Raw genomic sequence first — 12,963 nt, 5'->3', positions numbered from 1 at the left:
CAGACTCAATTTATCCACTCCGTGATTTAATACTCGAAAAAGACACATGTACACAAATTAGTTTGTCTCCTCAGAATCGTTATTCGCAAATAATTACCCATAAATAAAAGCTCGTCGAGATTTATAAACATCTCTTTTGATGAATTCTCTTTTACCGAAGCATGAATTACTGCACGCACGCGTATATCTGCGACTGTCGAAAACAGTCTGGAAACACCGCGAACCTGCAAACCATGCGATTAATGCTAGAAATTGTATTTTGAGATTTGAATAATCATCCTCCTGTCGTGGGACGTATAACTCCTGCCGTGTTATGGGACAATTTATTCTCGCTTTTTCTGCTCCATTTTCTCCTGATTCTGTTATTAATAAATCTTTATTAACGACGGTGATGGGGTCGTTTGAACAGATGAAAATATACCAGTAAAAATATCAGATACCTTAAATTTCTGACATTTGAAATAACATCGAGGTAATTTAGAAACGAAAGCTGATATATTACGTAAAGGAAAAATCTAATATAAAAATTTACTCCGCGTACGCGCGGAGGAAGATATTTTCATTATCAAACGTCAGATATTTACGTATATTCGTATTTCGTGTGGAAATGTAATTTAAAAAATAGAGAATAAGTTCTCCTTCGATTGTTATTAAATTTCTGAAAATTTGAAGAAATTTAGAAAAACAAAACGCCTATTCAGAAAATCATCTAACGTGGAAAAATTTCTGCGTTTTGGACACTTTGTACATTTTTTCCTGTTACGTATACTTTATTTTACATGAAAATGCAAAACTATTAAATTATGAAATAGAAAAGAATTTAATATAAATATATTCGTAAATACTTTTTCCTCTCAGTTATTATATATTACAAAATTTAAGACGCTAAAATATTCAACAACGGAAGAATCTAGTAGATGGAATTATTTATCAATATACTCGTATATTACAAAATTTAAGAAGCTAAAATATTCAACAACGGAAGAATTTAGTAGAAATTAAAAATTCGCTGCCCGTAGAAAAACAGATTTAAATTAAATTGAATTAAATACCAGACTCTTAAAAAGTTGAAGTATTCTTTGAAAGAGAAATGAACAAACATCGAGTCGAATATTGCGCTTAAAACACTCCACGACGTTTTAATCGAACGCTACACTAGAAAATTTATCAAACTCGTTCACGTATACGCGTCAGATCGTTAGTAACACGACGAAGAATTTCGACTTTGTATCGGCTCCCAGATGGAACCAGCTGAATTATCAATCACTATCGGCACCGATGAAAGGTGACATTAATCCTTGAAAGCTTCGCGCCGACAGAGAGAGAGAGAGAGAGAGAGAGAGAGCTTTTAGATTTCTTTTCGGGCTTACGACATTTCCCACCATCGTCGTTCGCTGCCAACTTTCCCCTTAAACGTGCAACTACCTTGCCTTTACAGGGCTGCCGACTCGACTCGAAAGCCGATTTCGCTTCGAATCGATTTGCACTTGGCGGCTGTTGATCTGCGCGACTCGTCTCCCGCGATGATGGAACCACTTGAAAACTTCTGTTCGGGCCGAGTGTCTTTCATTGATTGAACTAACAAGCGGAGCATCTGCGCCGAGGCTCCGGCGTAATGGCGTTATTTAGAATAATGGCCAGTTCTTCGGGCACGTTTACGTTGTGCAAATCGGGACGATACTGCGTCGGTGATTATGTCGGTATCGAGGCTTTGGTAATTGGGTTTCTGTGGAATGTAGGACTGCAATATAGGCAATCTGGGGAATATAGTTTGGAACTAGGTGGCTTAACTGTATGAAAATAAGTGACCCGATAATTTTGAAAACTGTTGACTTTTTAGTAATTGTTAATGGTGGGTCTTAAATCCAATAAGATTCGTCGTTCATAGAAAATGTAAAACAACTGAAATACAATTTGGAAGTAGATGGTTTATAAATCTATGAAAATAATAAGGAGTAATTTAGTCTGATAACTTTGGAGACTTTTTCATAATTGAAAAATTTTTAGTAATTGTTAATTGGTAACTTTACCAGTAAGATTCGTCGTTCATAATGAATGTGAAGAACAAAGTAAAATGGAGTTGAATTATTTAATTTCGAAATTTTCCATTTCTCTTTGTCACGAGGAACATGAAATATAAAATCAAACAAAGTGCTTGCTTTCAAAATTTTTTAATATTCTGACAGCTTGCAGCTGATTATTTAATCTTGACAATTTTCCGTTTCGTCCGTTTTTTATCAGTCACTGTCATGGAAATATGAAGTAAAAATAATTCGCTTCAGTCGAGTCGTTTCATTGTGAAATTTTTTAATTTCATCTCATTATTGTTAATCTCGTTGTCAGGTAAACGAGAAGCGAAAGAGTGAGTATTCAATTGTATTAATTGCAGAAGGAATATCTTACGATATTCCGTGATATCATTACACCGAAGCATGCTTCAGCTTCTCTGCTAATTGCAACAATTTCGTAGCCACGAAGTTAACTCGGAAACCATCCGGTAGTTCAATTTTAAACAGCGCTTCTTTAAAATAAAGAGCAGAAAGACTCTCTGTTATGCAATGGGAAGTTTGGAGTAACAAGGGAATCGGTTCGTTAAAGAACAGACAAATGAAGCGAAGAATATCGAACAATGTACATACCTTCAACAGAGTCCGGATTCTCTCCAATTGAAGTGCTGTTTTAATTTCAAATGAACCACGAAACTAACAGTTCGATGTTTTCGTAAAATTTGAACGAGTTTCATAGCTTTCCAAGCTTCTGATTTTATTATTTTCTTTCTTCTTTTTTTTTTTTTTTTTGGTACAATAATCAACAAATTTCATGTCAGTGGGCCATTGTAGTTTGACGCAGGAACTCTAGCTGAAATAACACGTCTTTGCTTTCACGTGTTTAGCGTAATGTGGTGTATCGATGCAGTTACTTTTCCGCGGCTGCAGCGCGAAATTACATCGCATTAGTGTAAGTGGCACTTTGAAGAAATCCGCCCGGCGCGGCTCGAAATTGGACTTTCATGAGGATTTCGGGGAATGGGGTAAACAGTTCCCTGGCTAGCGCGATAACCAGGTCGCTGTAATATTAGCCACCGCTGTTCCTACAACGATTAATTTGCTCTTCCATTCTAAGGAAATTTCTTTTCTTGAATTTCTGTCTGAAAGGTTCCCCCCGTCTATTATTTTCTTTTTATTGAATTTCTGCCATCGGGAAGTTACAGTTATGGGTAACTATAGTTACGCTTATAGGTAGCTATTAACTTATGCCTCTGTTACTTTCCTTTGTCACAGGAAAATTCTTCTGTGAATTCGTGTCGCCGAAAGATTCTTTGTAACCGTTAATTTTCATTTCCCTCTGTCTTTCAACAATTGTACGTTTTGTACGATGATCTTGGTCATTGTAATAGTGATATATGTTACGTTCTATGACGAAGAACAAATCGTTTGCTTTGAAGAAGCATGGAGCACAACGTGATAGAAGCAAAATAATTTTTCTCTCGTGGTGGTCGAGATTTAATTACACGGAGAAGATTAAAGAATTCGAGAGAAAGAAACGTGAAAGTTAAAAATTCTGCTTTTAACTTTCTTCCTATAGCCAGTTTACTATAGCCAGATTGAAATTGCAAACTTTTCGCGAAAATTTTCCGCTTCCCTCTTTTACCAATTGTAATCTCATTTTCTCAAATTGCAATCAAGACGAAAACAATTTGATCTACAAGGACGGTATACTTGAAGCAGGGATTAAGGGATTGCCAGGCAGCTTCCGAAAATTTAGGATACGTATATCGTTGTTGCAACGCTTATCTCGTTACAGTAGCAACTTTGGCTAGGCTCTGTGCAAAATTCCGGCGAATTTCGCTCGGATCTTCGCGTGTCCCGAGTTACTTAACTATAGCGAATTCTACGTAATACACGTTCTAGCACTTTAACAAGTTTTAATTTAATCTCGAACTTGAACGATTGATTCGAAATTTCAGCTTCGTATCTTTCGATGCATCGTACAATTCTTCTTTCCCCTGTTCCGGGCAACGTGAAAAACGTTTTCGTTTTGTTTATTCTCGGTGCAAAAATGGGAAACTTTGAAGGAGTTGCGATACAAGGAGCCTTGGCAACGTCGCGACGAAAGTTTGAAAGTACATTTGAATCGGATCTCGTTCGAATTTCTTTCTTGTTCCCCGCTCTTTGGGAAGAATGTATAAATTGAATTTGGGACGAGACAAGGAATCGAAAACTATCGAAAATATCACGGGGAACGGAATTAAAGAAAATACTGCGTCTAGTAGAGAACGTATGTTACAAGAAATTCAGTTGGTTAAAAGAATCTAAGTGTAACATGAAACATACAGAAAACAAGATTTAAAAGCTGAGTGAAAATTGAGAGCCCCGAGTGTTGTGTGAAAAACGAAGAAAAGGATTGAGCACGCAGTGCGAAAAGTATTATATCGTAGAGGATTGAAAAATTGAAAGATAAACACTCGTATATCGCGGAAAATCAAAAAATTGTAGGACGAGATCTACCTAGATCTAGATGAAAAATATAGGAAATCGAGCGAGAAGTTTGAACGTGGATACGAGAAAACAAGCCAAAGAGGCATCGACTCGTTCAATTTCGTTAACCATCGGCGCGTCAGTAAATTTCGCACAACCTTTGTTTCGAAATAACTTCGAAATTAAGCACCGAAATCAATCCATTTGTTCCGTTGAACGATTCGGGATACAATGGATACGCCGTCGGTGTATCGAATAAATAAACTCTTTCGCGTGTTCTTCACCCATTTCCATTTCACGTGTCAGAGTTCGTAATTTATAGATTAACCCCACGAGCCTCGTTCGGACTGACGGTAATCCGGCAGCGCGAGCTCTTTTCAGATTTGCTCGTTTAATCTTAACACAACGTGGACGACGTGCCGTTGCATCGCGCTGTATTATCCGAACGTCGAGCAATTAAACGCGCCGATTGATACCGCTAACGAGCCACTCCCGAGTCCCCGTTTGTTTCTCCGTCCGTGAAAAATCACTCCACTGATCCGCCTAAACGTTATCGATTAATCTTTACGGAATCTCTCGCCCATTTCTCGCTGAAAATAATACGATACGATACGATTTTCAGTTCGGGATTTCGCTTCCGACAACCGATTTTTTTTCTTTCGATTTTTGAATTATTCATGCTCCGCAAAGCCGAGTGGAGACGAACTGAAAATTGCATCACGAGATTTTACATTTCAAAATTTTCTCACACGCGCTCGTTCTCTTTTTTCTTTAATTCTAAATATTAGAAATTAGGCTAGGAAATTTTATTGTTTCTAATCTATTTTATTATTTTATTATTATTATATTATATAATTAATGTAACATCATAATTTTTATGTATATAATTTATTAATAATTTAACATAGTTTTTTTATATATATGTAATATTATCGTATTACATATTTTATTATTTTATTTATTATTCTTCCTAATTTACCTATTTAATTGGATTAGTTACGAAATTTTTCAATTTCAGAATGTTCGATTCAATCTCTGTCGCGAGGAACGCGAAACACGAAAAACATGACATTAAATATCCTAAATTTCACTGAATTTTATTAATCTACTAATCTACAATCTACTAACCTGTCAATTTTCTACCGAAGAATGCAAAACGCGTGGTTAGTGATTTATCTAAAATTACTTAATTTTCGAACTTTTAATTTCACCCATCTCCAGTGCCAATTTCTCCATTCTCGCAAACAATAAAAATTACAAGACGAAATTAAACATCTCGATAATCCGACTCAAGTACTCCGCGTTATTCGATAGGATCGGAAAGAACTTCATTTATCGGAATACCACCGAGAAATCATAGTCTCAAACGTCCTGCGTTTAGCAGAAATTCAATCAAACCATTTGTTTGCAAGGTGAAATCGTGGAACGATTCGTAGAATCTCGACTCAAGTTGACTCGAAGCCGGTTAAAATAACCGAATTTCGCACGCCGGCCATGAGAAATGTCCGCAGCTTCAGCTTTCAGGGACGGAATGACCCAGTGAATGAAAAAGTGTTGGAAGTCGTTCGGTCCGATGGCAGTGCGAGAGGCATTACACCGCGCTTGAATTATTATCGAACGTTGTCAAAGGATCGAACCCCTCGCTCGCCGCCATGGAACACGCTGGTAAATGGGTCCAAGCGCGAACAACCATAATCCTGGAACGCATGCATAAATAGGTGGACGAGGATGGCTTTTAACGGCTCTCTCTCTCTCTCTTTCTCGTAATATATAAAAAAAGAATATCGGAGAAAAAAAAAGAAGAAGAGCGTCTACTTTTCCGCGGCCCCTTCGGGGATGGAATTTTCGCTTTGTGCTCCGTTTCGTTCTGCTTTCTTCTTTTTTTTTTTTCTCGAGCAACTTGCAATTAGAGATGCTCGGCGAGTTTCCCCGAGTTGATTTTCCACTGTTTGGCGAGATTGAATTAGTACACAGTTCTGTCAGATTTATCGAGTCGATTTTGAATAATTAGGGACCCCTAGTTACGAATATGATGTTAATTTTTCTCAGATTGACTCTGGTTTTCGAACAAATGTGATAACTGCTGTTTAAAATGTATTAAATACACGGCTGTTTCGCGAAATGATATTTTTTCCTTCTGTCACAATAGTGTGTTCGCCACAGATGTAGCAGAAAACCTGAGGATTATTTGCACACTGAAAAATGCTTGTATATTTCCTCAAACGAGGCCACTAGTTAAACTAACACTGATAAATCAAGTTCTTGTTATTTTCTTAGAGGAGGATTTATTTTTTAGTTGATAATGAGTTAAATGTACGTTATTTTGTCAAGTGAAGCAGATTTGAAACATTACAGTTCAGGAATAGATCAAATTTGATCGATTTCGATTATTTTAGAAATCAGAGTCAAATTCAGCCAAAGTGAATATATAATAGGAAATGTTATACAATATTCACCTCAAATATTATACAACATAAACCGATCTTTTGTTTTTGTTTCCCAGTATTGTTGAAAGTTCGGAACTCTTGAGAAAACTGTTATTGAAATTTATTAATTTTTATTAAATTTTATTAAAACTATTGAAAATAACTGTCAGAAATCAATGGCCGTTGTCAAAAATTTATCAATTATTAAATAGCTGGAATCGTATAAAAAATTCAGCCACTCAAAGTTCCTGAGAGAATTTGTTCATCGATAACAATCTAAAACGATGGAGTGAATTGTCCCCTGATAAATGGAAATTGCCCGATAAATTTCTTTGTCCGCGACACTCTGATATATATTCATAGACCTCCGAAAAGTGTCGAGACGAAAAAAAAAAAATGACCACTTCGAAAAGTGACCGCGTCAAGTGTCCACTTGCGACCGAAACAGATGAAAGCGACATTAACTGGGAAAGCAAGAGGCAATTCGCGGTAGGCATCGTCGCGAAATTTCACCGCGGGTTAACAGCTCGGGACAACTTCCGTTGCAACGAGGATGACAAATCACGCGCACCGTTCGGGCAAATTTCTGGCGTGGAAAGTGGCGCGCCACCGTCGATACATGCACAGGGTGGAACGAAAAGTTTGTCCGTGGATATTATAAACGAATTTTACATCTTCGATTTGATGGAGTTAAAAAAATTTCTTTTCTTGCGCTCAACACGAAGGTAGAACTTTTCCAAGGAACCACAGGCCGCGATCTAAATGGCAAAATCTTAATCATTTAACGCGTGTGTGCTAACAGCGACTTTATGGTTCTGAACGCGTGTATATCTATATTACATAATTTTCGTATTAGTTTTCACTAACATTTGATTTATCATAGCATCAGTGCGAGTCTAACTAATCAAACGATAAAATTATTCGAAATGTAAACGCGTTCGGAACCATAAAGTCGCTGTTAGAACCTACGCGTCCGCAAATCTTTCTCGCCATTTTTCAACAGAACTATAATGGCTCCTTGGAAAAGTTTTATCTTCGTCATGACTAAGATATAAACCTTGAAATTCAAGGTGAAGGTCAATTTTGTGGCAGATTCCTTACGCAGATTCCGTCTCCATCAAATCGAAAGAGAAATGTAGAATTCATCTATGATAGTCTTTTTCTTCCCACCCTGTACATACATGTATTTCCGACGGTCGAGTGACACTCTATAGTCGAACGAACGAACGAACGAACGAACTGCTATTTGCATACATGACCTGGCGACAGATGACGGCGCGCGCCTCGTCTACACCGTAGCCGTGACCTAACGTTACAATTTCATTCGCCACGCTGCCCGTTGCTATTCCACTTCGTCGTACGTTTCGTCTCTGTGATCCACCTGTGGATAGGACAAGTAGCGAACGCTCGAGCCGAGAGTGCTAACCGAGTTTCACTTTTGTTCAAACGAATTTCCATTCCGCTGGCGGGCCGACTGTAATTAGCCCTCAATCGGTCCTGAACCTTGGTTCCATTAGGACTGCAGGGAATCTACAATACGTTAGTGCTTTTATTTCATTCGATTCGTGTCTTTTTCTCTTTAGAACTTGCAACTTGGACACTGAATCGTTTTTGAATTGGATTTCGTCAATGATAAGCAAGATATAAAATTTAGGGCTCGATTAAATCATAATAAATGTTAATCCGTTGAAAGAAAAAGCTAACTAATTGTTAGGAAAATACAGGTATTTGAAATTAATATTGATTTCTATTTAGACAGAGATATAGCTGTGCAAGCTTGTGTTAAATTTTAAATATTATTTAAATTACATTTTAATTATAATTATGTATAATTTATAATATATATTATATAACATATATAATATATAACTTATATTGTATATTATTTAAATTAAATTAAATATTGTAGTGATTTATGCGCAGAATATTTCAAAGACTGGTTGCTCTGATGTTAGTTACAAAGTTTTCTGATTAATAAAAAATGCTTTTGCAATGCTTTTGCAATGTTTGCATATTTTGACACTGAAGTCTCGTTGTTCAATTTACAAGTAAATAACTTTATGAAAAATCATTCCACAGTCCGAGAGATACTTCAATGCTAATTAACGTTAGCCTTCGTGAACCGACGCTGCCTTCGTGAACGTTTGTTTAAAGAAATCCCATATTCTACAAACTAAAGATCTCTTCGCGTAAGGAGCTCATTCATAAATCTACAACCTAAAGAACTTTCTGAAATGTCATATTTCTCTCCTCACTCTGCATCTGGGAGGGAAGTAGCTCTGAAAAAAATTTGAAGTACACGATGTCGTATAATTTTCCTTTCTGTCTGTGGCCTACTTCCCGCTACGTAGAAAGGAAAAGAATTTGGGTCGACCAGCTAAATTATTTTACACTTAGTAGATTTCAGGAAAGCTTTCCTTCAGGCCGATTTTCGACAGTTGGGAAGAGGTGGGAGAAAAGATATCGAGTCATCTCTCCAGAGAAAATCTTTATCACATCTTCATTTATCTTCTCTTTGCCACGAATTACGTAATCATCATAAAAAATCTTCAAACAATTTGATTTCATCGAATATAATGGCTGCAATCTCAGCAATTTTACGTACGTTGTATTTATTATAAAATTTCAGTGTATCATTAACGTTTGTTTTGATATTCGTTTCTAATATTAATAACTCAGCCGCAGTTAAACGTGATTGTATTATCTCGGTTATATGAGTTGACGCGATTCGACGAATTGATTTCACTACTTTGGAAACAATTATTTTCATTTACATCATTTCGCCCAAATCGAAAGAATATTCATCGATCGCTTCAACTTGACTTCGCAACAAATTCGTTCCTAATTAATCAATCGAATTGGATTTCACGAGGAATTGATCTTCGAACCTCATCAAACTCAGTTACACGTTGAAACCAAACCAAGTAAAGCAACAAACAGTAGTTCCTTCGTCTGTACACATCCGCATCCACAGACAATTATTCTACCGCGTTAACCGCCCCAATTGACCCCCGTTTTTCATCCCACTGTACCTTCCTACCATCATTCGTCGTGGCTCAAACGCGGCATTTCAACCGTATCAACCCAAATATCTGTCCTTCGTTTCGAACCGATCGTCGTCGATTTTAATTACGTCCGGGCCGGTTAATTGCGGACGATCCGTCATCGGCGGTCTAATTCGACGAAAGGGGAACGGATCAAAAGCGCGCAACGCGATCTCCTTCCTTCCTTCGTTCGTTCCTACTCCCGGCCCGGTCAATATCGGAATTAATTGGAACTCACTCGTCACGAGGAGATTGGCCGACATCGAGAGATCTGCAATTAAAATTTTAACCGTCCGTGACGTGATTCTTTTTTTCGAAATATCACTTCCCAAACCCCTCGTGACGTTTCGCGGCTGATTCAACGTCGTTCGATCGTGGTTATCGGCGGCGGGGAGGAGGAGGAAGAGGAGTCTCTTCCAAATCGAGTCGTTGTTCCGATGTCTTGATCGTTTTCTGCGTTCTTCGGAGGGTAGTATCGAAAAGGATGGAAAGAAAACGTTTGATTTGATGGAGATACGTGTAAAGAAAATTCTGCCGTAAAATTGACCTTGACCTTGATCTTCGAGGTCAAAAATTTCTCCTTTCTTTGCATTGTATTAAACTTTTCCAAGGATAGGCCGCAAGTGCTAACAGCGACTTCATGTTTTGGGTTCATTTTAGGTTTCTCTAACATTTGATTTATCATAGTTGTTTATCAGTGCGAGTCTGTCAAAACAGTCAAATGATAAAGCTAACTGTTAACATTATTCGAAATATAATCCACGATATAATTCAGAACTATAAAGTCGCTGTTAGAACGCACGTGTTAAATAATTAAGAAATATTTTTGCTATTTTTCAGGAGAACTATTAGGTTTCTTGTAAAAGTTTCGTGATGAGTAGCATACAATTTTAAAAGAAAAATTGACCTTAAAATTCAAGGTTCACTATTTCCATCAAATCGAAGTTACGAACCCTTTTTTCCATTCACCCAATGTATAAAACATTCTCGTAACGAGACCCTGAAACTTGAAACTATGATAAATTCATTTATCTTGTTGTCTTTAGACTGTTCTTTAAAAATTTATCTTGTAACTGGAGACTGTTACAAGTTCATTCATATCTCGAACTTGCACGAGTAAATTTTATCACGCCAATGTGCACAGAGTTAATCAGTCACTTGTAAACCAATCTCATGACTTTTTTTTTTGCAACAAAAGTGCCTCGCCAGCAACGCTGTCCACGAAATTCTCAAGAAATTACGTTTTACGTAACGGAGCAGAACGCATTGTGCAGAAAGTTGGAGCGCTTTCGCGAGCAACTGTACGCGCGTGTAGACTCTCGAAAGCTGGGCGTACAAAGCGGAAGAAATCCCGGTCGATTAGCGGAAAGCTCGCGGAACGAAACTCGTTAAATGATACAATTTACTTTCGCCGTCCGGCTAAGCGGGCCAGGCTTAATCAGCTTTCATTCTCATTCCTCTCCCCCTACCTCCCCCCGCCCCCTTGAAATTCCATCGCGGTCGCGTTAACACGTAGCGTAACGTTCGCGAAAGCAAAGTGATTAACCGGTTGAATAAGGGCGACGATGCTCGTATTCAGACGATCTCGGAATTATTCATCGCGGCGAGCCGGTTCCCACCGTTTCCGGTCGTGTCTGGAACACGGATTCGTTTCACGCGCCGATTAATCTCGGCAGCGAAAAACCGGGCCTCGTCACGTTCTTCTCGACAATCGTTCGTCGTTCCTCCAATTACACGACGGTTCTGCTTCAAACCGTGGAGCGGAGGAAGTCGTCCCACGTTCCTCTTCGTTTAATTTTTCGAACGTTCGCGACGATAGAACAATTCCGTTTAATTCGATATTAGGCCGTCATCGCGCCACATCAGGATCTTTCCTAGGAATATTAAATTTTCCCTGGAACTCGAACGCTTCGTTGATTTAAGTAAACTGAATAAAGTGATGAAAGTGAAGGTACAAAATTTACAGCTGATACAATAATAAAAATAAACATAATGAAAGTTTGGCTCGCCGTGAGTTTATATTATCTACGTTGATTTTCCCTGAAGTTATTTGATACTGTCAAATATGATACGATAATTTCTTATGTCATCTTGTATTTGTTTCTACAAATTTTCGTTTCTTAATTTTCCTTCAACTCGAACGTTTCATTTAATCAAGGTCGAGTTTTTTTTTATCGCTCTGATGCAAGTTTTATATTCTTGAATAATTAGTTTCAATAATTATATACGTTGCAAACTGTGTCAATTATCAGTCGTGCGAAAGAACAATCATCACGTCAAAAAAAAATTACAATAAAAAAAGATGAAGAAGTAAAAGAATAATAGTAGAATTTTTCTAGATTTACAACAACAGTGTTCCCTTAGAAATGTCGATGATTCGATACATAAGCTTGTATTCTTTCTGAACGCAAGTTTAAGTATAGTTTCAATGTTAAACAATGAATATAACATCCTGTTTTAAACCTGTGACTTGGAAACACTTCTTCCTGCGTTTGTGTTTTCCGTGTTTTAGATTTCTCCTTTCTCTTATATATTTTCTATCCCACTCGCTCTTTCTCTCTTCCGCGAAAACAACCATTAAGGCAATGTCTGGCGATGGAGTTTCCGCGGAAGAAAAATGGTTGCTGAATTGTTCATTCAGGGGAAACTTTTCCACTCGGGAGTTTCGCGTATTAAGCTGTTGTTCTATACAGTAATTAACTTCCCCGACGTTTATTCTGATATTATCTGCTACTGGGAGAACTGTTGGAACGCGATTTAGGTGCCATTAGTTTCTTCCATTATCGCGCATATCGCTCGATACGCCGAGAAAGTACAATTAAATAATAAAACAATAGAACAATAAAATAATAAAACGACGAAGCAGAATAGAAATATGACACAAATAGTTTGACATTTTCTCAATTTCTAAATGCAATTATTTTTCATGCTTTTTGCATGTGTCATTAAATACAACTCTGAATATTTTTCTCAAGTTACAGAGACTGTTCTCCTTTCACGTACGCAAGTACAGAA

At 37.5% G+C, this 12,963-nt stretch overlaps 1 protein-coding gene across 2 annotated transcripts in view; it reads right to left on the bottom strand.

The window, feature by feature from the left end:
• Positions 1-9,973: 9,973 nt before the first annotated feature.
• LOC122533062 overlaps positions 9,974-12,963 on the bottom strand; it is a 66,688-nt gene continuing 63,698 nt past the window's right edge. For both annotated transcript variants that reach the window (XM_043662419.1, XM_043662420.1), the window contains one exon: positions 9,974-10,219. In XM_043662419.1, the coding sequence (XP_043518354.1) occupies positions 9,984-10,219 (236 nt within the window). In that variant the 3' untranslated portion in view covers positions 9,974-9,983. The remainder of the gene's footprint in view (positions 10,220-12,963) is intronic.

The sequence above is a fragment of the Frieseomelitta varia genome, unplaced genomic scaffold (assembly GCF_011392965.1).
Source record: "Frieseomelitta varia isolate USP_RPSP 00005682 unplaced genomic scaffold, Fvar_1.2 scaffold_493, whole genome shotgun sequence".
NCBI classification, from domain to species: domain Eukaryota; kingdom Metazoa; phylum Arthropoda; class Insecta; order Hymenoptera; family Apidae; genus Frieseomelitta; species Frieseomelitta varia.
The sequence above is the reverse complement of the archived record's forward strand: the minus strand, read 5'-3'. Positions and strand labels throughout refer to the sequence as shown.